The 27,655-nt window shown below is 34.3% G+C and overlaps 6 protein-coding genes and 1 non-coding gene across 11 annotated transcripts in view; 5 read left to right on the top strand and 2 right to left on the bottom strand.

The window, feature by feature from the left end:
• Positions 1-787: 787 nt before the first annotated feature.
• LOC128678408 (uncharacterized) lies at positions 788-6,751 on the top strand. Of its 3 annotated transcripts, XR_010370194.1 has the most exons (17): positions 789-951; positions 1,233-1,446; positions 1,651-1,743; positions 2,109-2,250; positions 2,633-2,727; positions 2,938-3,063; positions 3,167-3,296; positions 3,403-3,469; positions 3,630-3,691; positions 3,767-4,160; positions 4,271-4,345; positions 4,447-4,989; positions 5,123-5,221; positions 5,469-5,603; positions 5,841-6,007; positions 6,228-6,379; positions 6,593-6,751. XR_010370194.1 is itself a non-coding variant. In XM_064436633.1 (16 exons), exons 1-16 carry the CDS (start codon positions 924-926, stop codon positions 6,297-6,299), a joined length of 2,418 nt encoding a protein of 805 aa, XP_064292703.1. In that variant the 5' UTR covers positions 788-923; the 3' UTR covers positions 6,300-6,751. The 3 variants fall into 3 exon arrangements, 2 of the variants coding, with proteins under 2 accessions (XP_064292703.1, XP_064292702.1); XM_064436633.1 differs by having other exon boundaries at positions 788-951; positions 1,257-1,446; positions 6,228-6,751; XM_064436632.1 differs by having other exon boundaries at positions 6,228-6,751.
• Lis-1 (Lissencephaly-1) lies at positions 6,347-9,124 on the bottom strand. The gene is made up of 6 exons (XM_053759956.2): positions 8,917-9,124; positions 8,501-8,817; positions 7,778-7,994; positions 7,301-7,433; positions 6,946-7,110; positions 6,347-6,716 (listed from the first exon to the last, which is right to left on the bottom strand). Exons 1-6 carry the CDS (start codon positions 8,967-8,969, stop codon positions 6,420-6,422), a joined length of 1,182 nt encoding a protein of 393 aa, XP_053615931.1. The 5' UTR covers positions 8,970-9,124; the 3' UTR covers positions 6,347-6,419.
• A 315-nt stretch (positions 9,125-9,439) lies between these two features.
• Positions 9,440-16,332, top strand: Snx17 (Sorting nexin 17). Its single transcript, XM_053759855.2, has 8 exons — positions 9,440-9,694; positions 9,805-9,994; positions 10,097-10,451; positions 10,645-10,807; positions 12,229-12,447; positions 12,944-13,093; positions 14,090-14,236; positions 14,436-16,332. The coding sequence occupies exons 1-8, from the start codon at positions 9,635-9,637 to the stop codon at positions 14,580-14,582; spliced, it is 1,431 nt and encodes a 476-aa protein (XP_053615830.1). The 5' UTR covers positions 9,440-9,634; the 3' UTR covers positions 14,583-16,332.
• Positions 13,624-13,695, top strand: TRNAD-GUC (transfer RNA aspartic acid (anticodon GUC)). Its single transcript has one exon. It is a non-coding gene; the product is annotated as a tRNA-Asp (tRNA).
• A 424-nt stretch (positions 16,333-16,756) lies between the features above and the next one.
• On the bottom strand, positions 16,757-19,146 carry LOC128674847 (cytochrome b-c1 complex subunit 7-like). Its single transcript, XM_053753794.1, has 3 exons — positions 18,105-19,146; positions 17,975-18,022; positions 16,757-17,068 (listed from the first exon to the last, which is right to left on the bottom strand). The coding sequence occupies exons 1-3, from the start codon at positions 18,133-18,135 to the stop codon at positions 16,821-16,823; spliced, it is 327 nt and encodes a 108-aa protein (XP_053609769.1). The 5' UTR covers positions 18,136-19,146; the 3' UTR covers positions 16,757-16,820.
• A 139-nt stretch (positions 19,147-19,285) lies between these two features.
• On the top strand, positions 19,286-23,778 carry Lipt1 (Lipoyltransferase 1). Of its 2 annotated transcripts, XM_053753780.1 has the most exons (5): positions 19,286-19,368; positions 19,963-20,801; positions 20,987-21,094; positions 21,634-21,835; positions 22,159-23,778. In XM_053753780.1, the coding sequence occupies exons 2-5, from the start codon at positions 20,262-20,264 to the stop codon at positions 22,551-22,553; spliced, it is 1,245 nt and encodes a 414-aa protein (XP_053609755.1). In that variant the 5' UTR covers positions 19,286-19,368; positions 19,963-20,261; the 3' UTR covers positions 22,554-23,778. The 2 variants fall into 2 exon arrangements, with proteins under 2 accessions (XP_053609755.1, XP_053609748.1); XM_053753773.2 differs by lacking the exon at positions 19,286-19,368 and having other exon boundaries at positions 20,118-20,801; positions 21,622-21,835.
• A 278-nt stretch (positions 23,779-24,056) lies between these two features.
• LOC128674813 (uncharacterized protein) overlaps positions 24,057-27,655 on the top strand; it is a 66,763-nt gene continuing 63,164 nt past the window's right edge. The window contains exon 1 of one of the 2 annotated variants that reach the window (XM_053753751.2): positions 24,057-24,314. The gene's annotated coding sequence lies outside the window, so the exon portion shown is untranslated. Of the gene's footprint in view, positions 24,315-24,338; positions 24,402-27,655 lie in introns of those variants that run through there. The other variant, XM_053753760.2, reaches the window with a different exon arrangement.

Raw genomic sequence — 27,655 nt, forward strand, 5'->3', positions numbered from 1 at the left:
GTCGTTCCACTACTGATGCAGCAGCCACTTTAGTTTTAATTATCATGCTTGGGAAGCCGGACAGGAGGTTATAGGTGTATTTTGTGACCTTTCAAAAGCTTTTTACTGTGTCGACCACAACATACTGAAAAATAAGCTTAAATTCTATGGTGTCACTGGAGAGGCCCTTGATGTACTATCTTCTTAGACAATAGAACTCAGAAAGTAGAAATTAATAGAGCAGCCTCTAACAGAGCTCCTGTGCTGTTAGAGGCTGCTCTATTAATTTCTACTTGCGTGCCTCAAGGCTCCATTATTGAGTGAATTCTTATAATATTATTTCTATTTTACCACATTTAATACACATATTTCACCACCTTTGGATCATTGGATCCTTGGTCACCAGACCAAGGATCCAATAATGTCTAAAACCGTGGTCAGTTAGATGGAAATGGATACAACACATCTGAGCCAGGCTGTATTCTCCTTGCCAGTAATACACCCCCGCCCGACAATCCCAGTCCGGCAGTGTATATTTGCCTTCTATATCATAAATCTAAACAGATAAACATCCAAAGATTCTTTCTAACGTGCTATGTTAATATAATTAGGTAGGTAGGTAACCTATGAAAAATTTTAATACTAGCTTTTGCCCGTTTGTTAATTTTCTGGGATGAAAGGTATACTTCAAACTTTATGCAAGCAAAATTTCAAGAAGATCAACTATAATATTATAAATGCAAACTAGCATTTATAATATTACAGTTAGAATGACGTAGATCGTATCTTAGCCACGGGCCATGGCTCTAGAGATTAATGTAAAAATAAACAACCGAACATGGTTGTTTATTCAGGGTCTACACAAACCACATATCATGTCACAACCACCAATTCAGCTTGAATACGGTTAATTTTTTTAAAGCAGATTCTCATTTCTTCCTACCATGGCCTTCTTTCCGGTTGACACAATAGGTAAGTACTTGCTACATGAGTAACAACTGGTTGAAACAATTGAGTGATAGACCTACCTTCCTAAAATCACTAAATTTTTGTCTAGAGCTTATTAGCTAGCTCTTTACCTATATAGCTCTCTACTTATGTTCTCTCTCATCTTCGCGTGTACTGCGTCCCTGCCTGAACTAAACCTTCTTTGGGTTATGTCCCTTTTGTACGACATCCATGGGAGGATATGAAAGTGGTCCTATTCTAAGAAATGACCACACCCAACAATAGCCTTTTATATGCTCTTTCAGAAAACCAGTTGTTTACATGTCCAGAACCTGATCTAGCAACATTCAACAACCAGTGTGCTGGATATGACACTGAGTGGACGCCATTCAACGTGGAGTCGGAAGTCACGCGAGGAAGGCGCCTGCGCGAATGTAAACCTTCAGCTCCGCAACATAATGAAATCAAAATTTGTGTCGATTACGTACGGCCATGTATGGAGAAGAAGCAAAGTTACAGGTTAGTACTATTATTCCTCCTTGCTCTTTTGTTTTCCAAGTAGACGAGTGTGTAACGTAAAAAAGCTAGAAAGGTAATTCGAAAAAAAAACTGCGCCCAAATCTAACCCCCCCCCCTCCTTTTTACCACATAGTACCTATGTAAGGCTGACCATCATTAGATAAGTAGGTAATTATGTGGTAACATGTGAGTTATACCTTTCAGATCATGTCATAAGCAGCGTTATGAGGTCTACAACCCACCGTGCTGTCCTCCGACGCCATTGTGCGGGTGTTGCCCTCAAACGAGCACCAACAGGTCGAAGTTCTTTTAATTTTATTCTGATAGTTATTGTTATGTGAAAAAGTTATTATATTGTGTTATTTTTACACATACATTTGTTTTTCCTAATTAGCTGAGAAAGAATGCTTTTTTGGTATTAAATCGGCAATCCTACTAATATTATAATTTGTGAGAATGTATGATGTGTTTATGTATGTCTTTCACGCAAAATCTATTGGACGGATTGTTATGAAATTTGGCACACGGGTAGAATATAACCTAGAGTAACAAATAGGGTACTTTTTATACCAAAATTCCTACGAGAGCGCAGCCCTGAGACGCAGTTTGTTTACAAGTATGTTTTTACTTGGAACAATAAAGTTTAATAAATAAACAAACAGGTCGAAGTCCTGCAAGAGATCAAAGACGTCCCTACCTCACTACAAACAGTGCCCTCTGAGGATAATGGAACTGGCTGCCCCGACTAAGCGACATTGTCTTGATACTTGGAAGAGCAAATCACATATCCTGCCCGATTTTATGGTAGACCCCGATATCTTCAGTACTTATTATATAGAACTAAGACTACGTACAAGTATAGGTTTACCCATTATAAATCTACTTATGACAATCCATCGTTACCTCAGCGACAGCCCTATGCCCCAAACATTTTCAGTTCCGAATGCATAAAATTAGGTAAGTACCTATTCATTTATTTATAGAGCATCGAGCACTCAATCTAGATAAAATAAAGTCATACGATGATGATCAATACTGCTCGCTGATTGACAGCCTAAGGATTAATCAGGCCCTGAGTAATGACTGTAATTTTTGTTTTGTTATGTCATTGAGAACACATTAGGGTTGGGCGCACAACTAGGCGTCATGAGCAAAATGGAGGAGCTAAATTTTCAACTTTTTGTAGGTAGAAAGAATTCGTCAGTATGTTATGGATGAAAGACCGTTGGTAGAGATTCCAGAAGCCATAAATTGCTTTAAAAGGAGTGTTTCAAATAGGAGGCAAGTATAGCATTTTTGACGTAAACGAAACCAGACTTTATTTTAATGGCCGTAGAGTTAATTAGGTACCTGTTTAGTTTTGTAAAGTTAACAACATAAGCCGTAAAAAACAAAAACCAACGTAAGTAGTTTTGGATGTTGGCTTTTATTCTGAATCCGCTTCACTCACTTCCATTTATTATTTCACTAATTTAATTGATCTTATTTCAGTTCCAAAAAATGCAGGCCTAGAATAAGCGACGCTTGTATGACAGATATAAAAAAGTATAGCGCAATATTTGCGTATTGCGTAGCGCAAAAATTAGATAAACCCCTCAACATAATACTAAACCCGGAGTAAGTTCCGTTTATGTTTGTAAGATAATACAATATCTTGTGAATGCAAGGTGCTATTTTATATATTGAAATCGTCTACTCATTTTCATTTTTTAAATTATAGATTGGAAAAAGTATCAAAAATTGTTTCGTATGAAATTTCTTCAGTTACAAATACTAAAAAAATTAAAAAATCCGATAAAAGTAAAAGAAATAAATTCGATAAACAAATGCAAGATGAAATATCAAAAAAGGTAAGTGCGATAGTCCGTTTGAATTCGAATAATATTTAATCCTATGATCGAAGAAAAATGTAGTTATTTCCTTAGACGTAGACTAACAAACGCCCACTTTTTACAGGTTACTGCTTGGGTAGCTAATGTTCTAATCGATTCATCTGACAAACTTTTAGAAGACGAGTTAAAAGGTATTTAATTGGTCGCTAATTTTTTATTTCTAATTTTTCAAATCATTCAATACATAAGTATAACAGTGTTTATACGTATAAAAGAGCTATTTTCATTATTTGTACTAGTTACAATTCAACAACGTTCCTTAGCCTGTTAAATATTTTTATCAAATTACAGAACTAGAAGAAAAAGAGGGTCCGGTTTTAGATATACTTGATGACTTAATAAATAATGTTGTGGTAAGTTTTTTCATAGCTTTTCATATTTTTACAAGTTATAGTAAGTTCATAATTATATATGACTTATATTTCCAGGATTCGTGCGAACCTCCTGACGATGACACCTCAGGCAATATAACAGGAGATGAGTCCAGATCAGATCTCAAGTCACAAAAATCTGATATTAATTCGTTAACTGTGAATGTTGATTCAAAAGATGATGAGGCAGATGGCAATAATCTATCTATAGAAAATATTACCAATGAATTAAATAAAACGGGCTTAGACGTCACAGAAGATTTAATTGATGTAACAATAGATAAATTAAATATTCCACCTGATGGGTTCGTTGCCGTGCCTGATGGCTTAGACACAGAAACCGACGACCTAACTGGAGAGACAGCTAACGTGAGTGAAACATTTAAGAAATATTCAGAAGACATGCTTGATGAAAAGAATCTAACAGTGAAATTTTCCGACATAGATAAGGGTAATTTATTTATTTTGTTATTTTTTTATTCATTGTGAACTTGTCGTAACAATAAAGTAAGGAAAAAATTAGATAAATCGTCATAAATAAGCGCTTACTATTTTTTACAGGACGAAGAGGAATAGGTTCAATCAGAAGAAGCCCACAAAACATAACTTTCGCGCCTCCGAACAAACATTTGCTAAGTACGTTTTCCCCTGATGAAATATTTTATTGTTATTCAATGAATAGTGCGTTTACGACCTTCTATGATACTTTCAGCTTTATAGTTATGTTTTTTTTTCAGGTGATGCCGATGAGTTATGGCCTGCAGATATACCAAGAGTTTCAGAAAAAGCTAGCGCAACTGTCAGTAAATCAATTACATCAATGGGATTTCTTGATGAAAAAGAAGAAAAATTGTTACTGTCGGACGGCGATTCCAAAAAATTGACAAAGTCTGCAGCAGAAAAGCCTGTCATTGCCAAAACTATTGGTGATGCTAAAGATATTTTAAAGAAAATTGAAGTAGATGAGGAAGAAATTCAGCAATCTAATTTAGGAGATGCAGAAAGTGGTCCACACTTCCAAATTAAATTAAAAGCAATAATGGACGGAGGAGGAGTAAAGAGTAACGGAGAAGTAACGACTGATGGAGAAATAATAAGTAATGTAGGATTAATGAGTGATGGAGGATTAATGAGTGATGGAGGATTAATGAGTGAAGGAGGGTTAATGGGTGAAGGAGGATTAATGGGTGAAAGAGGAGCAAGGGTTAAAGTATCAGTGAGGGGTAAAGGAGGAGTAATTGGTAAAGCAGCATTAATGGAGGAAACAAAAGTAGATTATAGTAAGCATCACTTACATTTTACAAGTCTAACCAATTAACTTTTAAAAAAATAGGTAAAAAAAAACAAAACTAGAATACGGTGCATTTGTCAGTTTATTATTTGCTAAATTTGTGTATTTCATGAACGAAAAAGAGGTGGATGCGAGGACAGCTCCGTCATGGGTGCTGACCGGCCACTGCGATAAAGGCTGTGGTGATTCGGAGGACTCCACCCAGGAAGACAAGATTAAAGGTTAGAGTTTAGATACATACAATTATCATTGTTTAATTAAATGCAGATGAATTATAAATCTATATCAGAATTAAAAATTTTACGAGACAGCATTCAGAAATTAACAAAAAATGTAAAAAAAAACACACACCGATACGTTAATGATTTCCGCCTGTGGATTTGTTTCAAAAACAGTCTATGTAGTTGTATAACTTTTGAATAAACAAGATAGTTTAATGCAAATATTCATTTTATTTTATTTTTTCAGATGAATACGAATTTTGTCAAAGACGCTTGCGGATATGGGCCACTAATCTAGAAATTATGTGTGCTAACCTTGAAATATGGCACGATTGGATAGAAATTTCATGTAAAAATATTAGACACATCAAGAGGAAATCGGGTGAATTTCCCTTCATATATTACAAATGCAATTGCAATATTTCATGTAATTTTTAGTATAGTGACATACAAGATTTTGTATTTCACATATTGCTGAGAATTTAACCAGTACATTAAGAATGTTACCACAGTTAAATAATGCTGCTACCAAAAATGCAAAATTTTAACTTGTTGAAAAATCGTGACGCCACTGCTTTAGTCTACAAGTAAATATAAATTAATACAAGAATGGTTTCAGAGCGTTATAGATCTTCAAAAACGTGTATTTGTCGGCAAAAAGACATAGACTGTTGGATTAAATTAACAAGATACATAAACAAAGATTCAGAGTTTTGGTTGAAATTCAAACACAAGGAAAAAAGAAGACTGAAAACATACAAATCTATATTCAAACATGAAGCAAAGGTACGTACTTTTTAGTTTAGATACAGCTTTCAAAATTTATCAAAAATACTATAAAATGTTAAAAATTAATGTTTCGATATTTATAATTTCTTTATTTGAACAAATATAGGGTATAGTAAAAGTTTGCTGTGTGCTATGACACATGGCATTTTATGACAAATTTACAACGAAGACAACCCCATAACCATATGTTATATTTTATATTTACTTTCTGTTTCAGCACAATACACCTGCCATTGATTCAAACATATGCATTTGCAAAAACTGCTGTAGAAACAAGCATAGAGGTTGACTTTGCAAAATCGCATATGAAAATGAATTCCTCAATATAAAGAATGCTAATTTTACAAAAGTTTTATTAAAGTTTTACTTAGATATATAATCACAATAATAAATAGATAATGATCACAATTTACTTGTAATGTACTACAACTTGGTTATAGTCATATTTTCTCACGTGAGTGTCCCTGCATGCCGCGTAGATCCACTTTCCATTGAATGCTAAATCTCTTATTCCATCGCAATCGGAGCCTGTGAGTTGCACTCTGACATTATTATGTGCGTCATTCAAAGACATAACTGTGCAGGTGCCATCTTGCCGACCGACCACGAAGAGCTGATTGGACAGCGCCGCGAGGCTTAGGACTGGGTTTGCAGACTCATGCCACTCTTTTGTTATTGTACCGTCTTGAAGATTCAATTGTATAACCTGTAATAAATATATCATGATTCGTCTATTTCTTATACATCTTGTAGTGCTTTCGAAAAAAATTAAAACTATATGAATACATTTTTTTTAATTTGGGAATGTGTTTACATTCCCAAATTAAAATGTGAATTCAACACACTTACACAGAATTGAACATTCATGAGTTGCTATCAAAAAAATGTATTTTATTGTGCAGCCTCAAAAATAATAATTGTAATTTAATATTTACCCTCCCGTCACTGCAGCCTACAACAATGTTGTTATCCATGACAAAACATGTGTTGCATGAAGACGGTAACTGTTTGTTGAAGACCTCTCGCCGTTTGGCCACATGGGTACATATTAATGCGCCACTTTCACACCCAGCAACTAGTAATTTATTACCAGTAGCTACCTGAAACATTCAACACAGATTTCTTTAAATAAGGATAAATAATAATAATGTAATAGATTTTAGTTCTATGTATATTCATGTTTAAAGTTTTTCAAGTTTGCTAGTAACTGTAGACAACATTGAGTTTTAAAGTAAAATCGATGGGATTTCAAAGTCAAAATTTGGGTGCATAAAATTTTTCAATACTTACTTCTCGCTCATTCTCAACTGCACTCTCTTCACTAGCAATACCTAGTGCACAACAATTAATTTGTCCATGTCCTTCAACTATATTATCCAAACAATTTGATTCTCCAACATCCCATAACTTTGCTGTGCCATCTCTAAAAACAGGAAGTGCATTTCTAAAGATTGATTATTGGTTGTCCATTTATTATTTGTGATTTTACCCTATACAGCAAAACAAAATATTTCTTGTTTTGAACAAGTCATTGTTTTATTACCACTATCCCAGCACTTGTTATTTTGATATACAAAGAAAACTGAAATTAAAGCACTGGTCTGGATGAAGGGTCTACACAGACCTTCCATACATACATATACAAACATTCAACTAACTACAAGTTTACAAAAATGGTATTGTCAACTATAGTCAGTCTGCTGCAGGTGCACATGCAGTGCACCTCCAACTTAGCATGTGCCCTAAATGATTGAATAATGTTCTTACTTGCTGACAGTGATAACATTTCTTCCTTTATCAATAAAAGTGACATCTGTCACACTCATTTTGTGGCCGACCAATGTGACAGGATTGATGCCAGACTCTGCAGACCATATCCTACTGGACCCATCAGCTCCGGTTGATAACACTACTACACCAGAAGGGAAGAACCTACATCGGTATACTGGTCCACCATGGCCTTTCAATTCTTGAGTTATTTCACCTAAAATATGCAATTTGTCAATAGCCTAAAGTTTTTAAAATAGACTAAATAAAGGTCTTGGTTTTTCAATAGGAAACAACAATGTTTGTTGGCAAACTTTTGGTTTGTTTTTGATAGCTTACACTGCCCTTATCAACAGTTAGCCAAACACAATGTGTTGCAATCTGTTGATGCAACAGAAAGGAATGCAGGTAGGTATATAATATAAAGAGAAGTTTTTTCTATTACACCTGTATCCCTTTCTGTTGCACAGATAGTCTGCAACATAAGTGATGTTCCACAAGAAAATTTACTTTATGGAGGGAAGTCACTTAAGACATTTCACTTAACTATTATAGATGCACAATATTATGTCTTAAATGACTGTAATCCATAAAGTGTCTGTTCTCATGGAACTTCACATATGTAAATGGTTTAAGAAATTCTTCAACAAAATATTCACACTATGACTTCCTTAGAACGTTTTCTGATAAAGAACATGCCAACCACAAGATACAATCACTTACTTGTTCTACTATCCCAAACTAATAGCCTATCTCCTTCACAAGATGACACTACAAGAGGGTTCTCTGCAGCACCCACAGAAAGGACAGCTTTGCTGTGCACTCTATGGGCTTTAGTGGGGGCAATAAATGCCACCTTCAATCCAGAACCTACATGTTTCACGACAAGACTCAAACTACCATGGGATATGTATTGGTAATTATCAGTAAAGTTTATTTTTATTTTTCCATCGGCTTTATTTATTGTCGTTGTCAGCTTATCGTGGACGCTTGTCTGATTAATATATTTAAAAGATATCCATGCTTCACCATTTGGTAATCTGAAAAATAACAATAAGTTCGGTAAAGCATTTTAGTCAAGATTTCCAGGTAATTTTTAGTACTAAGTGAACACTACAAATATATTATTTAATTAGTACCTGATCACGTCATTCCAATCACATTGAATAGTAACAATTGGCATAGAAACCATATTTTATTGTTGCTACAACTTTTACTAAAGGGAAGGGTCAATGTTAGGATGATTTACAAAATTTCAAAATCATGTGAAAGAAACGGCGGAAAAGAAAAGACACTTTTCGCCTCTAGAAATAAATAGATAGGGTATTGAGTGGACAGCATGACAGTGACGGAACTGACGGTATGACAATAGGTACTAATTGCCATTGCAAAAATTGCTACTAATAAAAATAAGCACGGATGGATGCTTGTGTTTATTAGTAGCAATTTTTGCTTAGTAGGTACTTTAGTGATCTGAGATCCACCCTCAGAGACAATCCACCCACATGATTTGCGAGCTAGTAGTACTAAGTGATGAGATGCCTTTTACCTTGAGATTTCTGGAGCCTTTTACCAGTTTTTTAAATTTCACTCATCCATATATTTCATTTCAATCATAACTCACTTGATAAACGTCAATGTGATAAAGTGAACACATTGAGTGAACAAAAGTGAGGAAGTGCAGTTGTCAAATTGTGTTGTTGGTTGGTTGATGTTTGTAAAATTTTGTGTTGACTGTTTTAATGGACAAAAAAAGTGGGCGAATCTATCGCAAATTGCGTTCAATTATTCAAATAATTTGGATGTAAATCAAACATCGCTCAAAAGGCATGAAATATTTGCGTATGAACCATAAAAATGCATTTCTCCATTCCTGACTCGCAACAGTTTCACGATGACAATGGAATCTCTTACACGGTACTTAATTAATTATTTGCTGATAAACAGACTGTATTTATAGATTTGCTTATGAAGATTTAAATCTCTCAGGTATTTGCTATTTTTCATGATTTCTGTTTTATTTCTAGGGCTACAATATTTACATTGATGGATTTTTCCACTGTACCGCTCGCTACAAACAACTTCTTAGTTTACATGAACAGCTGCAGGCGCAAAATCCTTACACTAAACTACCACAGTTTCCGCCAAAAAAGTTATTCCTTACAAGTTCCCAATTGGAAGAGAGAAGGATTCTCTTAGAAAAATATATTCAGTTAGGTAAGTGATTAGAGAAGGAAAAGTATTTATATAGATGATATAATGATGTAATTTTATACTACTTACTCATGATACTTATACAGTTTATATTATTCATTTCAGTTGGTCAAAACCCTGTACTGTCAAATTCCAGCCTATTAATCACATTCCTATTCTCTGCTCAACAAGAAACTCACTCTGTACGGATGCATGAAGTAGATATAGAAATTTCACTCATGAATGGTTACCGAATACCACTCTCAGTATCCTCCACCGACTCCTCTAGTACGATACTGGACATAGCTTGTAATTATATAAACTTGCCTAAAGAATTGACTAAATATTTCTCTTTATATTTATTCAATTGGAGCTGTGCCAAAGATGGACAACCATCATTGAAAAAGCTAGAGGATTATGAATCTCCTTACATCTCACAAAAGTATGTTAGACCAGAGGACAAGATTGTTCTAAGGAAAAGGTTAGTAATTTTATAATAGGTTAGTAAACCTTTGTAGATATTTGACTGGCCTTCATATATTCAGATATTTTTGGCTTTCATGTTTGATATGATGTCATAGTGTTTGTGTCTTCAACATTGTTGACTTAAAAAGTTAACCAAAGAAAAAGGCTTGATTTTAAAATTATTTTTATAGAATTATTATTTCTTTCAGTTTTTGGGATCCATGTTATGATGTAGATCTGATGACAGATAGAGTCAGCCTGGACTTATTATATCTTCAAATAATTGAGGATTTGGACTTGGGATGGATCACAGCAGACTCACAGACCAAGGATATTTTATCAGGATATGAGTCAAAGAAACAAAAAAGAGAGGTGAGGATCTGATTTGCTTCTATCTGTTTACATATACACTATATGCATACCACTGACCCAATATAAAGAAGACACGGTGTATCTATTGTGCATATCTACAATTAATGTGCACATATGTCACATAAAGGGGTCAGATTTTTAATGATGTTAAAAACTTAATCCTGTCTTTTTTACTCTAAAAACCTAAAAGATAAATGTAAAGAAAATAAACTTGTATATAATGTTATATAGTTGAATATTGTTTTAATAGTACTGTACTGCCCACTTTTTGCAGTGGTTTACTATAATATGTTGTATGAGTTCATAGTTAAGATTAGATTAGGACATATTTAGATCATTTTACATTTAATAAATAAAATTAGTAGGAAAATAATTTCCATGATTACATAATGAATTAAACAAAATTCTAACTAATATTAACATATAGGTAACTTTTATCTTACAATGAGTTAACACATAGCACATCATTGATAAGCATTGCAACGGGGAACTCATGTTTATTACAAAATTGAGTCATTGTCTCATCTAACATTACATTTTACCATTATATATACATACAGACTTATTAATAGTTTTGATATTAGAACATACACACATACTATATGTTCACTTGGATGGTGGAGGCTGTGTGATAGTGGCCTATTTAAAATTTGTATTAAAAGAATGTTTTATGTTTAGATAGATTAGATTTTTTGAATCAAATGTTTAATTGTACATGAGTAAAATAATATTCAATGATATTATTACAATAGCAATAAGACAGATAAAGCACTAATGACTCTTATCATATATTTCATAAGTATATACTTTCACAATTAATTGATAAACATTTACAGTCACATTATAAAAAAGGCAACAAACTTTATCTTCTGTCTGTTGACTAATTTCATAAAAATTCACTCAGCAGTCAGCTGAGTGAATTTTTATGAAATTACAAATAATACATGTAATTGATACCTATGTTGCAGCCATCTGGTTAAATCAGTCATTTAATCGGAAGGTTAGCAATGTTTTTAATGAAATGTTCAACAACTTCGCTGAACTTCATTTAACCGTTTTGGTCAATGGGATACACGCCATTTCATATTGTTTGGCCAGGGTAACCATGAGTTCGCAATTTAATAGCCTACCTATAAGAAACGAAAAAAATATTAAAGAATTGCTTTCTGTGCGAGCTGTGTGACGCCATATTTGTTTGGCGATCACTTCAGCCGCAGTAGAAAAAAATGTGAACTACATTTAAACCACCACCAAAAACCACCTGCCTGATTTTACGTTAGCCGTCTTCAAAGGGATAGCTTACGATAAGCCAACGCTATGCTTGAATTATCAACCTAGGCGTTTTGCAATTGAATGCCGGCGTTTAATGAACAGGGCTAGCATTTCAATGAAATTTATTAAACATATTAATTAAATTTCAGTACGTAGAATTAGCTCGGAGTCTTCGTCATTACGGGCGGGTGCCAGCAGGACAGGCCTCCACCGAGGCTGTGAATGTCGGAGGTAGTAGCCCCGAGCCGTGTCGGGTGCAAGTGTCGCTCGCTTCCAAGGAGCTCACCTTGACCAGTGTCGCGCAGGGACGCGAACAGCGGTACAAGGTCACCAGGATGAGGTGCTGGCGGATCACCACCTTGCATGCCGTAAGTAATGAATTCATTTGAATGGCATTTAACACGACAAGAACTAAAGACAGTGTTGGAGAATCATTAAATTCTTAATTTTATTCCTTTATTTCAGACAACAAGTTACAATAACATAGGCCCATATAATTATATAATATAATAAATCTTACAGACTAACATACATTATAAATAATATAGGGTTCCACGTTGTACCAGCAACGTGAGGCGCGGGAATAAACGAACTGAAATTGTGTGATCTTATCAGAAATCATTACGCCTAATTGTGTATGGTGTGAACATTCCAATTTTGAAAAGGCCAGAGCTCAAGATGTATCTATATTGATTCAGATATTTAAACTACAAATGAAAATGATATTCATTAATCGCGTGACCTATCTAAAATGGGATTTGGTAATTAATAAGAAGAAGAACCGACCACAAAAAACATTTGACTTATGCTGTCCGTACATATATGGAGAGTTTCTTTGATTTTATTTAAATTGTTTACCTTCAGATGGACAGGCCGCAAACAAATGGACACGGGCTCCATGATGACTCGAATAAGAACTACGAGCTGTCATTTGAGTATCTCGTCAGCAAGGACAATTTGAAATGGATAACCTTGAAGACAGAGCATGCTACTTTTATAAGTGTCTGCTTGCAGGTATTTCTAATTTTCAACATCTTGATATGTCCATTAATCAATTCCCTTATTTATACGACTATGGGCACCTATTCCAACTAGTTCATAGTTACTACTACTATTGGAAGTCTATGAGAAAATAATCTGTGCTGCTACCATTCTGCAACTTCAAATTAAATTTTATTTTGTCTATAAATTGTACTTAAGTATTTATTTCAAAGAGTAAATTTACATTCGCCACATTATCTGCACATATAGGCGTTGTATTTTTTTATTTAACGGACGATGCTCATGCCTGAGAAGAAACCGGGAAAACGTAATTTTTTTATTGTATCTTTACAGTTAGTATGTCCTCTTTATTATACTGTGATATGTATGGCCTTCAATTAAATCAATTTCATGATAATAATTGAGAACAATGTTTAAGATCTGGTGGTTTGGCTTCGATGTGTGTTCCATTTGTCTGTTACCTATCCAATGATTAAAGGAAAAGTATCTACTTACTTGCATAAATTTGAAATGAGACATAAATATTCACTTAGTTTGTCAAGTCTTCGGTAGTATAGTGGTCAGTATCCCCGCCTGTCACGCGGGAGACCGGGGTTCGATTCCCCGCCGGAGAGATGATTTTTTTTATTTTAATACTATTTTTATTGTTTATACTATTTTTATTTTTTCTTAATATCTCATTTTTAATAATGTTTTGAAGAAATTTTCCCTATGTCAGCCATATTTTATGTTACAAATATCAAAAGTCGCCAACTCAAATTTGCTATGTAATTTAACCAGGCGCTGGACTATTGATTTTGTTAACCAAGTATAAACATAATAACTAGACTTATGTAATTTAGTGTAAAGGCTGGCCATAGCCCGTGGCCGGACATTGGTAGACCGCCAGTGACTTTAAAATGAGCATTCCCTCGTTTAGTAAGTCAACAATAATAGAAAGTTCGTTTCGAGTATTTGACTGTTAAATCAATTTCACGACGATTTGAAAGCAGATGTCAATATTTTCAGTCGATTGTGGATGAGTTGATGCGTCAGAAGAACGGGTCGGGACCGGCCACGCCGCGCGCAGGCAAGCGCGGCAGTGTCACCTATCTCCGTCGCGACGGCTCCAGCCAGCTCATCACACCATCCTCCTCCAGCGACACCCTCAGCTGTGTGAGTACTAAAGAGTAAATAATCAATTATTTATATTCACGGAAGGTTGAGAACATCATTATTTCAGGAACGAAGTGCGCCTTATGCATTTTTTATTTTTGGTTGTTTTTTTTTTCTCAAGTGATGCTGGGCAAACCTCACCAAGATTTCTCTCATAAGTGTTGTATTCATTGTCTAATCGTCGTGGTTCTAATTTCAGAATGGAGATTCTTGTACATCTGAAAGTTCAAGGGAGATATTCTCAGTTCAAAAATTGACCGAGAAATTCGCGTCTGTTGCCTTCAAATCCGGCAGAGACTGCGTAGAGAACAACGCCTTTGAAGCCATAGGAGACGAGGAGCTATAGATCCCGTTTCAATTAAACTCGAATATAGACCCAAAGAATCGCTCATCATTGGAGGTAAAAGTTGCCAATATTTTCTCTTAAGTATAAAGTGTATATACCATACGAATTATACCATTAAATTTTTAGGTATTCATTGTATTTGCCATTAGAGATGTGTAAAGCCGAGCAAAGATATTATGTTATCGGAATATTATTCTTATTTCACTTCTTTTTGTGCCATTTTGTAGAATCGAATAAATAAGTAAAGCAGGTAAATTTAGTTTGATATTAGAACCGTTTTTATAGTTTCGTTTCCAGGATCAGATCAAGGGAAATGATCTGGCGTGTTCGGCGTCGCTCTGCTTTACACTTACTGCCGTACATTCAAAATCATTTGAGATATGATTTTCCTCAACTCCGCGCTGTTCCTATCTAGTCAAAAATTTAGAGAAGGACAGCACGACGCTTCAGGAAATCTACTTAAAAAGGTTTTAAATGTTTCATAGTAAGATCTTAACGAAATCTCCAGGTAGATAAAATTTACACTATCATGTACGTAGGCTATGTTTATATTTAAAATTTATTCCTAATGCGGTCTTTGCCATACTTTAAGAAACATATCTAGTTAAGAATCAAAATAAGTCATGATTATCTTGTGTATAGGGTAATACTTAATTTTTCATATTATTTCTTTTATTTTTTTCTTTTGTAATAAGTCTAGGCCTAAAAGAATTTATTTGAAACCGCCTAGTCTGTGTATCTCTAATATTTTAAAAATGTATAGAGACCAGGGGATTTTTATATAGCTAAGTTTATTTTCTACGGGATTATCAAGATTTTACTTACACTAACATTAATTTACTCATATGTAAAGTTAATATAATGAGACGAAGAAATTAAATCATGCATAATTTCAAAGTTCAATGGTTGCATGTATTATGTACCTAAGCTATATGTAATACTTTTTTACTTGAGATGTTTATTACTGAATTACAATGTTAATTTTCCTGTTACATGAATAAGATCGTTAGTATTTATACTAAAATAAATAGTTCATAATATTTTATCAGAATGTAATATTTCTACTGTTATGCAATCTACTTTCACCTTATCGCATTTGTTGTTTTGCGTTAATCGTTCCATGATAATATTATTTTAGACTGGCCTTCTGGTCAAATGTGGTGATCGCGTGCACAAACAAGGCCGAAAATGGCGTAGGATGTCTGGCCTGTGCAATAACACCGACCACTCTGCATTGGTGCGTTTCCATTGTCTTTTTTTTATCGTAAAATGTAAAGGTGTGTAGCTCGAATAATATATCAAAAATATTCATTTTTGCCTTTATCAACTTTTTTTATACACACAAAGTAGTAATATACTTTTTTGAGAAGACTATACATATCCTTGAGCCTTTTTACTTCCAAATAATTTCCAATATTAGCATTCTATAAGCATTTTCCAATTTGGAATTTTAATGAATCTATATTGTAGTCATTTTTCCTGTATGAGATTTCCATTACTGGTTTAATAAAATTGTGTTGTTGATTATTGTTATATATAACTTATACATCATGTTTGTTATTATGAAATCGAAATTATTTTAGTGGGACCATTCTTTAACTATCATAATTATATAATTGAATTATATTTATGAAAATGCCCCAATTCTCTAGAGAACATTATTATGGTGCATTCTTTGCCATATTTTCTATATTTCTTTTTTATTTGTAATTTTATTTCTTGGGTATAGTTAATAAAATGTTTTATAAAAGGCCTTGTTTCTTTTATGTCATAAAACCCATTATGTTTACGTGCTTAAGGTCTGAGGGCTATTTTGAATGAAGAAAAACATTTTAAATATTAATTAATATAAAATAGGACAGTGTTTTACCATAAAAACTTATTTCCACAATTTGTGTTACACATTAAATTTGATTTTCACATAAAAATCAAATCTATAGTATACTGTATACAGTATATATAATGTATGGTTTATGAGATACAGGCCTATTAGCATATATAACAGTTAAATAAGCATGCTACATATGTTCAGGCTAGCTCACTTTTATAGGAAAAGAGGGCCAGTTTGAAAAATTCATAGCTTATATTTTATTCCTACTTTCTGTCAAAAGAACATTCATAGAAGATACATTCCAATGTATCTTTCTCAGGTGAAACAGTAAATAAAATCAAAATAGTATATACTTGCTAGATTTATTAAATTAATACATAAACTTTAAATAACTTCTGATACTAATTTCAGTATTCCTTCTCCCATTTCTCCCGTTCTTCTCTCTCTTTCTTAACCTTCTCGACAACAGGGGTCAGGTAGAGCTTGTCTTCTTCATATTTGGTCCACTCTTCTTTGGGTAAGATGTTCTTTTGTAATGAAAGTTGCATGGCTCTCACCAACCTGAAATTGCGCTCATCTACAATGGAGTCAGGGATGCGACGAAGGGCTTCTTTGACATCTTCAGTTTCATAGAGCAAGTCATCACGAAGGAGACCTAGAAACCAACATAATAGTTAGACAATGCTGCAATTTCTTGGAACACTGAACAACTTTATGAAAATTTTTAAATTTGCGTTTCATTTTTAAAATAACATGAACAAATTTTGATGACTTGGGATAATATTGTGATATAGATAAGGCACAGTAAAAGGCAAAAATAAATCACTCAAAAAACTTTGGTTGTTGCTGTTGATTTGACAAAAAACTGCAATGACTTAAACTAGATCCTTTTGATACAGATGTCTTAAATACAGATAACAAACTATGGAAACAAATGAATACTCATGTAATATTTGATGATATACAATGAAGACTTTCATACAATATACATGAATATATGAGAAATATGCATTGTACATAAGAAATGAAATACAAAAGTGTTGAATAAACTATATCTCTAATTTATAAATCACTTTTACTACTCAAATTAGCCATAGAGACTTGCAATTTCTTTGGAGTAATGTGTCCAACTATCCAAGGAGGGCAAACCTGTACTCAATCACCTCTATGCCGTGTTTTTAATAAACCACAGAGACAAAATGGGGTATTAGTAGAAGCTTTCATCTAACCCTACTTCCGATAGAAAGAAATCTTGGTATTCCTGCCCCCTGATGACTGAGATGGGTATAACTGTAATATATAAGTACAGAACTGTTGTATAAAAACTAATCTTTACTATCTGCAAAATAATGATTGCTCTTTTAAAAGTTCAATTTTATTAAACCCTTACACATGTTAATCCCCAGATTGTTAACAACAACTGAGCTTCCTAGAATCTGGGGAACTAAGTCTATGGCTAATGAAGCCATATTTCAAGTAGGATTCGAACATTAGGTATCGCGATTTCAATATTTGTAACAGAAGCAGCTTAGAGACAATATATTTATGATGCTATACATACCGTATTTGTTAAATCCAGAAAGGTTATAAGCCCATTTCTTCAAACTGTCTGAAAGGAACGAAATATTGGTTATATAACAAATTTTGATTATGAAAAACAGTTCGTGATATTTCATTAGAAATATACTTACTGAAGGCTACACCTGTAGTTCTAAGTGCCATTGTGTAATTATTATAGCACTCTCTTCTCAGTTCCCACACTGAAACACCACAGAAAGCAGAATCAGAAAAAATAAATTAGGTACCTTACCTACCTAATTCTTCGATACTTATGTCAATATCATGTTAGCTGTCATTAAAAGGTATTTCAACACTGTCAATGTCAAAAGTATTTTTAACTTTGAACTAAACCAAGTGCGTGAAGAAAGAAAGCCATGCTGCTCATGCGAGAGCCCTTGAGAAATTTGTTTTCAGCACAGATATAAGAACATTTCATTGCGGTTTTCGGGAATTTTCTGGGCCATTTGTTTACTTGAATTCTCGAATTTTAAAGTACAAATTGAACTTTTTTATGAATAACCGGATATTTTTTATTTTTGTTGATCTATGTGAATCATTATTCACATAGATCAACAAAAAGGTTTATGATCTGAAGTATATTTGCGCTTCATAATTAATACCTAATTATCAAAATTGACAGAATGAAACAAAACTTACTTTACCTTAAAGTATGCTTTAACTTTTTTATGAATACTGTAGGGTTAGTATCAGTTAGGGTTAGTAGTTAGTACAATAAATGACATAAAATAAATATGTAAAACCGCATCAAAGCCGCGATTTTGCTGCGGCCTACCTACTAAACAAAGAAAACAATAGACTTCGTCATATCTTTGGTTTCGAGATGAGTTAGGAAATTGTATGGATATATAAAATTTTATTTGTATAAATGAATTTACCATGGACCAATCCTGTTATGTGCCTGTTATTCATAAAAAGATAAAGCATACTTGATAAGTTAAAGTATATTAAATTTGTAAAGTTCGATAGTGAAAAAAACATAAGTAAGGTGTAGGTCATGGAATTAGTAGGTAATTTGTATGAAGTACGTACTAAATCCATGGTGTAGGTATATACACCTACCTAGTACCTACTTTAGTTTATAATAGGTTTTATTTTTTTATCTCTTTCCAGAGTTACTCATAAAAAAGATAAAGTATTTTCACCTTTATTAATGATGAATGGCCATAATGGCACGATTTTTAAAAATCATCACTCTTCATCATCGCATCTCGTCATTCAATGTAAAGTACTTAGGTACCTACCTACCTACTAAATCCATGAATGATTCCATTCCATCCAATGACATTGACAGACAACTCACAACAATGGGTGGTATTTTCTATTTTATATTTTCGGATTTTTCGGACATGAAGAAATGATGCAAGCTCCAATTTGGTAGGTTATTCTGTTCTGTTATAATATATGTATTCTATTTTGCTAGTTGCCTAACCGTATTAGTTTAAATCTAAATGATAGTAGCACAGTATCACTGACCGAGAAAACTATTATCTATTTAAATTATGATAATAGTATGTTTTTCTTCTGCTTTTTCGACACATTTCACTTATTATTGATGTACCTGAAGGGTTTCAAATGACTTAGCTATTAACATTTCTAAAACAATACGTATCAGTAGTACTCCTACTCCTATTGTAATCAGCTTACTTACATAGTTTGACACGCGTGTCTCCTTCGTGTTTGTTATCAGGCTGTTTGCCTGGCTCGTGGTGACTTCGAATGACCTCGCTCGACCGCCTAGTTCCCGCTTATCATTATCAGTATGAATAAAATGAGAGACATTCTATGTTGAAATCATTAGATACTGTCGGAGTTTCACGAACGAAGTACGCGTTCATACGGTCCCTGAATTTAAAAGTTTTTTAAAATATTGTTTTGTGTTAATTCAACAATTGTATAATTGTTGCACTAAGTATTAACTTTGTGTGATAATAACTGTTTGGTGATTTTTCTCTATATCCTGTATCCAAGAGGAGGAATGCAAAGTGACTGTCGAGACTGTTTGGGAATTCGTTTTCGAATTAACAGCCTGCACCAGACCTGGAAGTGGTTGCATCAAACAATCGCCCTCCACGAGTACCTCATCTCCCTCTCTTCTGCTGACACAGATGCCTCTTGCCCTATGCACTAGATTCTTCTAATTTGGAAAACTTATATAACTTAAGTTTTTATGAAGTAGAATACTGATTAGGGAATATTTACGCTTAAAAAATTAACATTAGAACATTCATACAGAAAAGTATCCGTTTAAGTACCTATTTTAAGAAGAAATGGCTCAATCAGTGATGAAAGGATTCGCAATTAGTGGGGCGGTAATGGCACTGACAAGAAGGGCTAGTGCTCGCAGCCTAGCCACTGGCAGTAAGATCGTGATACCTAAAAAGAAGGAAAATGAACTGCCGCCTGAGAGGGAGATCACCAAGTCTGTGTTTATGTCGCAATCAACTGATATTTACACTAATTTGGCTCTGGAAGATTGGATGTACCGCAACATGGATTTTAGCCGCCACCATGTAATGATGGTCTGGAGAAATGAGCCATGTGTAGTTATTGGCAGACACCAGAACCCATGGCTGGAAGCGAATGTCCCACTGCTCTCTGAGAGAGAAATAGCTCTTGCCCGGCGTAACAGTGGGGGTGGCACTGTATATCACGACCGTGGCAACCTCAACATCACTTTCTTCACACCGCGTGAAAGATATGACCGCAAGTACAACTTGGAGCTGGTCAAGAGAGCACTATACAGGGAATTTGGAATCAAGTCCATCATCAATGAGCGCCAGGACATTGTTGTTCGTGACAAATATAAAGTATCCTTTTTACAATAAATTAATAATCATTATAGATAATAGATCTTGTAAATTAGTTTGAAAGATTTTATTTAAATGACAAAAAAAATTCTCAGTATTGAAATGTTTTCTGAAAAGCCTACTTTAAAAAATCATATGCTCTCATTATTGAACATAAATAAGTTTCCTTAATATCATACAAATAGATTTCTGGAACAGCAGCCAAGCTCGGCCGTCTCTCGGGGTACCACCATTGCACACTTCTAGTCAATGCCAACAAGGCAGATCTCAGTAAAGCCCTAGCAAAACGTGAGGTAAGTTCAAAGTCCAAACATGGCAGTCATATTGTTTATCTATCTTTTATTTGGTAGGTATTTTATAATAATATGTAGCCGAGATATACTTCATGATTGTAAAGTGCATTTTATATGATGCCTTGCTTTGCTTTGAATTCATTCTTTCAAAGCCAATTCCATGTTTGAATTTATAAGTGAAATTATATGTAATTAAAGTCAAACAGTAATGGTAAATTCTTTTTACTAGGTACTCCATTCTATATGCATACTGACTCTTGAAGGGAATTTTTACATATTCAGTCATGGCAGAGGTCATTCTACCTACTTGTTATTATGATGATTCATTGTTGTCACCGACAAACAAAGCACATTGAAATGCTGTTTGTTGCACTTGATCATAAATGCACACGTTTTATGGAATGGTATAAAATATTCACTTTAGTTTTTCTTCTGTATATTGATTAACCCAGTAATTTCTTTTTATTTGGTGTGTTACTAATATCTCCCCACACCAAAAAAATAAGGGCGGTTTTTTAATTATATAGCATGGCATACAGACAAATGCGACTGAGTCGACGCCATCGCCAGTGCTTAACTTGGCGGAGTTGGACAGCCGCGTGACGGTGGACGCGCTGCAGACGGCCCTGGGCTACGAGTACCTGCGAACGCCCGCTCTCAGCCTACACGACGGCGGACACGATCAGATCTCCAAACAACGAGGGTTCCAGTTCGTAAACCCTACTGATGAGTGGTTCCCTGGTGAGCAAACATATTTATATTTCTGGTTGCATATCAAATCATGGGACGTGCAGGTGCACTATTGTTCTAGTAACTTCCCTCCCAAACCCAAATCTAGTTTATATGACATTTACACAAATAACATTCCATTTGTTCGAAGGACTCTTTGTTTCACCAAAATATACGAACATTATGAAAACATGTTTACAAAAACGTAAAAATACTTGTTCTTATCACAGCTTTCTGTGCTAAAAATGTTTTAGCAAAGTCAAAGTTGATTCTAGTTAAATAATATTTACTGATAAACACATTGAATATATTAAATTGTGTTTGTTTGTCGACAGGTCTAGCCGAGCTAAAGAATGAGATTCAGTCGTGGGACTGGTGTTTCGGCAGGACCCCAGACTTTACCGTGAGCCGAGCCTTCCCCGTGCCGTCAGAGTTGCTCGCGCCGTCCAAAGTGTACTCGGCTTCGCAAGAACTGATCATCAATATGACCGTCGTCAAGGGTTTGATCGATGACGTCACACTGAGCATCCCGCGAGGCTTCGTCGAGTCTGGTTTCCACGGCGAGGCGTCTGTCATCACTCACCTGAAAGGAAAGAGGTTCACTTCCGAAGCACTCAATGCTCTCCAAGAGGCTATGTTGACGCGCCATTTGGGCAATGAACAGAAAAAGTTGGACGACAAAGAACAATTCGTCGCCAAATGTTTCGACCAAGTGGTAAACACTATTTAAATTGTATGTATTGTAATGTATGTATATAGAAATATTGTGAAGTTTATTATGGCGCTGTGGTTATAATTATTATCGGTTGTACATTTTATATGATTGTAATATTGTTATATATATTAACATAATTATTTGTATAAAATATAATACCAATAGTTGGTACAAATCAGAATTGAAAAATTATATATTTTTGTTATGTTAGATATAATAATAACTAGCTATAGAAGTCTTTGTCGTGTATAATGTACAAAATGGCTACCTGTGCTTCTTTTCTTCATTTCTAAAAGTGTTTGCTTTCTTGTTGTTTTAATTTTCCGTCTGCTTTGTTACACTGTGTTCTTTTAGTTTAGTGTTGTATTTGTTAATGATAAGAAATCGGCACGATAGTACTTTAGTTGGAAAGACCACATTGTGTATTTTTAGTAGCTAAGCTGCTCAAATTTAAGATATTTTAAGGCTTTAGTAATTTTATGATTGTAAAAAAAAAAAGAAAAATTCGATAATGCCTAAACCATGTAAACGTTCATTACTAAATGTGCCCTATTGCTTTTTGTCCCCTTTCGTAATGTCTATTGCCACTATTGTGCCGAATACTTATAAATATTCACGCGAAGCGCACCTCAGTGCTGGCGCTACAAGAATGCATCATATCATTTGTTTTAATTAATTAAATTATAATTTTTGTAACTGATTTAATGTACCCATGTAATGTTATTTATCAAGCATTTTTAGAATAACTATATAATGTTATATCGTAGCCGACATAATAATCAAACGACCATTTCGTAATCACTAAAAGAGTACAGAACTATAGCTATTTCAATGTTATATATACTTACTAACAATATATCGTCGATTGTCGTTTGGAAATGTGTCTACTATTTTTCATTTATGTAACGTTATTGATAAACTATCAATTCTGTACTCTTATTGTTTTGTGACCACATATTATTTTATAAGATCTGCCCCCAGCGGGAACTTTTTTGTATGAAATGGATTATTAATTTTAGTTAGTTTAATTATTTCTATAGAATGTTTTTATTTTGTCGCCACTGGTTGTAATACCATCTGTATATTTATAATAATTTGCATGATTACATACAGTATATTTTTCTTATTTACTTGTAGGTAATTCTTTGCAATTATAATTGGTTATTTTGAACATTAACATATTTTTTTCTGTTCGATTAATTACAAAAATTCTTTATAAATAAATGTACATGACAAAATACGATGTTTTTAATTTGGCACTAGAGTAGGTTGCTCAAATATTTCCATTGAATTGACGATGATAATCAAGGTCAGATAATACTGGATAATACAAACTAGATTTTACACAAGGTATTAATTAATTTGACAATTACATTCTATTCATCCGCTTGGCTTACTAATGAATAGGAAATATGGAAGTGAAGGCGTTAGTCTTGACTCTTGCTAGTTTAATCCGTGGGCTGTGTGCATGGAAATCAATGGTAGATCATTGGATTCACGCGCACTTGTCCTCGTGCAACAAACCCGCTCGGCACTTCCTCTCGCTTTTGAAGAGGTTCGGTGGTGGTCGCCGGCGCAGCTGCAAGCAGCCAGTCTGCGACCGAACACAGCGGCGCACGCGCACCCGACGCCATATTGAATTCTCACACGCGTTGCCATGACAACCGCGTAAACAACCTGAGTTCATTGAATCTAAATTAGTTATTAATTTGGACACCGGGCATTTTGTTAGTGTTGTGACCAAGTTTTTTTGCATGTTTTGATAACTTTGAAAAAGTAAGTACACATAGATATGATCCACTTACAATATAAATTTTTGCGTGATGAAACAATGTTATCAGATAAACCTTTAGACTGATTAAGGTATCGTAATAGGATATAATTAAAATGTATTTATTTATTATACTTATCTACCATTACAAACATAAGTAAATATATCTTTATCTCTTATATGTATAGGTACCTAGGTATTGAACTAGGTTGCGGTACCTCCTTAGAAAATTTAAATGTCTAAATAACGAATAACGATATACCTGCCTGAAAAGAGTTATTTAACCTACCTCCACAGACCATTTAGGTTAAATGGTCTGTGCCAAAAAAAATATATAAGGGCACCTTCCTATTTAATAATAAGTTAATTAATTCCTATTTACTAGATGCACTTAATCGCACAACCTTGCCATCTCTGTTTGGTGTAACGGCGTAGATCATGCCATATGCCGCTAAATTCCATCGTTTGTGTGCATATTTTTGTAATTATAAAATTTTGTGCGATATAAAAATAAGTATTATGTATGATAAGAACCGAATAAGATCCCAGCTTTGCTTTGTCCTATGTCTGGAAGCTAAAGAGCTGATTTTCAGCTAGAAATGTACCTACTGATACATATGGTATTTAAAGCAGATGTGCTGCAAAAATATCAAGCTAGGTATATTCAGTCTAGCTTTATATAGTAATGATTGGCAAAAAACGTATAGCAAAAAGCTACAAGAAGATTGCATCTATCCGGAAGAAAATTATGAAAGAATTTCCACTTTGATTGATGCGTTTACATTAGTTTATACGTCATACTGAGTCAGGTACAATCTAGCAAGCATATTTTATTTGCCATGACCAAAGGCAACTTTAATAAATATAATAACCGAACGGATCGTTTTTTATGACAGTCACAAAAATTCGTGATTTTTTTGTTTTGAAATTTAGTCCTTTTTGAAAACAGTAGCAAATATGAAAGGGGTTGTGCCTACATAGATTTTTTGCTAGCAAAAGACTTACTCTCAGAAACAGTAATGCTTGGATGATGCCACAGTACCTTACTAGTATCACCATAGTTATTTAGGTACAGACCTACACTGGGAAAATTATTTGTTGAATATTGGACCCTGATGTACATAACCTTTCATGAAATGGTAGAGGCAGGTATGAAGTAAACATTTTAAGTTTAGGAAAATCAACGTTTAATTTTCAAATAACTACTCTAAAAATATATATAAAAGTGATATTTTCTATAACCGATCGTAGTTTCGTTTAACAGTAGACGTGTATAAGTACTATCGAAAAAGAATTGAAATTAATAAGGACTTACTATCCTTAACTTAGTAAGTAGTAAACTATCTGGCCGACATTTCCTGGTGACCGTTGGTTCCGCTTAGAAATCGCATCCTTCCGAGTCACCCAACCGATGCGTGCTAATGTTGATTATCATTAGCAAGTATTTCGTATCAAGGACACAAGCTTTTCATTGTAAACAGTTAATTACGTAACAAAACGTAGGAAATATGTAAATAAATAACTAAACTAATGATAATTACAATCGATGTTCACAATGGATTTTAGTGGGTTTTTACTTATTTATACGTATTAGAATAATTTAAAGAACCTACCAAAGGATTTACAGAAGTTTGCATTATATAACGAGATGTAAACCACTCTCTTCCCATTTAAAGTATTTTCTCATCAGCGAGTGATACAACTGTAATTACAACAGAGACCACAACCGCGAGTTCGTGACTTCAAGACACCGCGTTACAAACGTCTCAGGAAACATTTATTAAATTTTCAAATCAACGCTCAGTGACAGTTTACAACGGCATCTTTATTCATAACCTATGAAAGGAAAGCTCTTGTGTTATAAATTTAACGTGCCATCGGAACTCGGAAGTTTTTGTAACAAGCTTTTATTTATTGCCATCAGAGAGATCTCGCGTGCCAGAAAAACCATGGCCGTGTTATAACCATTGAGGAGTTTCCTCGTTGGGAACCGACCATGGGTGCACTTTCAGGTCATGCTTATCATAATAATGTATTGTCATGAAGCGACGTGGGAAATTTCACTGTAGGACAAGTGGAACCTATCCACGTAGGTGAAATTTAACTAGCAAGATTTGATTAGGGACAGACAACATCGGGACAGGTAAATAAAGGCTTGTAATAAATAATTTTATATAAAACTCAGTATCTCATACTCGCGTGTTCCTCTTCGCATGTCGCATTGTCGGCCGTGAGACCCCAAACCCAAGCAAAAAACACAAAAATGATAGACGCTCAGCTCATAGGTACTCGACATATAACAACAAATTGTTTTAATACCGCCATTAAAAGTCCTTTATTTAAGATACTTAGGCCGAGAGGTCAGTTATCCGAGCCGGATAGACCACTAGCGAGCTAGACTCCACACCCAAATTGCACAATTGTCTCATCTCTTACGCAAGGTGGGACATCACTAGCCACGTAGCCACCACGCGCATCTTATGGAATTCATTAGATGTGATTGTCTAACCGCAATGGTCAGTACACAACATCCTTGATTAAGAAAATGATTATCTTTTTTTATTACAATGACTTTTAGCGTGGGTTGCACCGTCACCATTGACTTTAACGTGCACAGAAAAACGCTAAGTACTAAGTACGCCATTTTGTCTAAACGTCAGCAGCGCGCCGGTTAAAATCAACGCCAATTTGGACGGTGCAATTCACCTATTAGGCACTATTCAAAAATAATAGTACACTAAATACATTGTTGTATATAGACTCAACATTTCAAGGCTTAATGTTTATATAGTTTTAATTGACTAATAATAACGATGTTTCAATGTAGTTTTTTATGAATTTTAAAGTTTACCGAACCATAAAAGGCAGAAATGCTATTTCCTAACATCCTGCTATCTTCTTAAGTACATGGTCTTACTGCAAGTTTAAGAATGTGTTACCTACGTTACTTCTAGTCATTACAAGAAACATTTTTTATTCACATTGCATCGGACAATAAAAGATAAAAAATAAATAACCTTTTTTGGGCAGTCGTGTAAAAAAAATATGCAGCAAGCAGGTGCCGCTTGCCAGTAAATTGCGATGCTTCCCGGCCGTTACAGAATATTATGCCAATTAACCTTGCGTCAAGTACGTCACTGCTGCCTAATTGAAAATATTACATCGACGTAAAATTCTAAAAGTACGTACTCATTTCAAGTTTTTCAAAGTACAACTTTTTAATGTATATTTGAACCGCGTCAAAGAAAACTATTTTATATTATGAATCAGTGAGTTAAATTCAGTTCATGAAACTTAGCTATTTTGCTGACTTCTTTTTTTTCTTTCTGGCAGCTTAACTGTATGG

This window comes from Plodia interpunctella, chromosome 2 (assembly GCF_027563975.2).
Source record: "Plodia interpunctella isolate USDA-ARS_2022_Savannah chromosome 2, ilPloInte3.2, whole genome shotgun sequence".
Classification (NCBI taxonomy): domain Eukaryota; kingdom Metazoa; phylum Arthropoda; class Insecta; order Lepidoptera; family Pyralidae; genus Plodia; species Plodia interpunctella.

Bases quoted from the DNA above. Each gene is read 5' to 3' on its own strand.
- LOC128678408 (XM_064436632.1), top strand. From the start codon at position 924: ATGGCCTTCTTTCCGGTTGACACAATAG. The intron at 3,470-3,629 runs GTATTTAATTGG...ATCAAATTACAG, and splicing joins TTTAGAAGACGAGTTAAAAG to AACTAGAAGAAAAAGAGGGT. The intron at 5,222-5,468 runs GTTAGAGTTTAG...TTATTTTTTCAG, and splicing joins CCAGGAAGACAAGATTAAAG to ATGAATACGAATTTTGTCAA.
- LOC128674847 (XM_053753794.1), bottom strand. From the start codon at position 18,135: ATGGCACTTAGAACTACAGGTGTAGCCTTCA. The intron at 18,023-18,104 runs GTAAGTATATTT...CGTTCCTTTCAG, and splicing joins AACTACAGGTGTAGCCTTCA to ACAGTTTGAAGAAATGGGCT. The intron at 17,069-17,974 runs GTATGTATAGCA...GTTGGTTTCTAG, and splicing joins TTCTGGATTTAACAAATACG to GTCTCCTTCGTGATGACTTG.
- Lis-1 (XM_053759956.2), bottom strand. From the start codon at position 8,969: ATGGTTTCTATGCCAATTGTTACTATTCAATGTGATTGGAATGACGTG. The intron at 7,995-8,500 runs GTAAGTGATTGT...TGCATATTTTAG, and splicing joins AGTTTGGGATAGTAGAACAA to GTGAAATAACTCAAGAATTG. The intron at 7,434-7,777 runs GTAAGAACATTA...TCCTGTTTTTAG, and splicing joins AATGTTATCACTGTCAGCAA to AGATGGCACAGCAAAGTTAT.
- Lipt1 (XM_053753773.2), top strand. From the start codon at position 20,262: ATGGCTCAATCAGTGATGAAAGGATTCGCAATTAGTGGGGCGGTAATG. The intron at 20,802-20,986 runs GTATCCTTTTTA...TCATACAAATAG, and splicing joins TTGTTCGTGACAAATATAAA to ATTTCTGGAACAGCAGCCAA. The intron at 21,095-21,621 runs GTAAGTTCAAAG...TTAATTATATAG, and splicing joins AAGCCCTAGCAAAACGTGAG to CATGGCATACAGACAAATGC.
- Snx17 (XM_053759855.2), top strand. From the start codon at position 9,635: ATGCATTTCTCCATTCCTGACTCGCAACAGTTTCACGATGACAATGGA. The intron at 10,452-10,644 runs GTTAGTAATTTT...TATTTCTTTCAG, and splicing joins AAGATTGTTCTAAGGAAAAG to TTTTTGGGATCCATGTTATG. The intron at 12,448-12,943 runs GTAAGTAATGAA...GTTTACCTTCAG, and splicing joins GGATCACCACCTTGCATGCC to ATGGACAGGCCGCAAACAAA.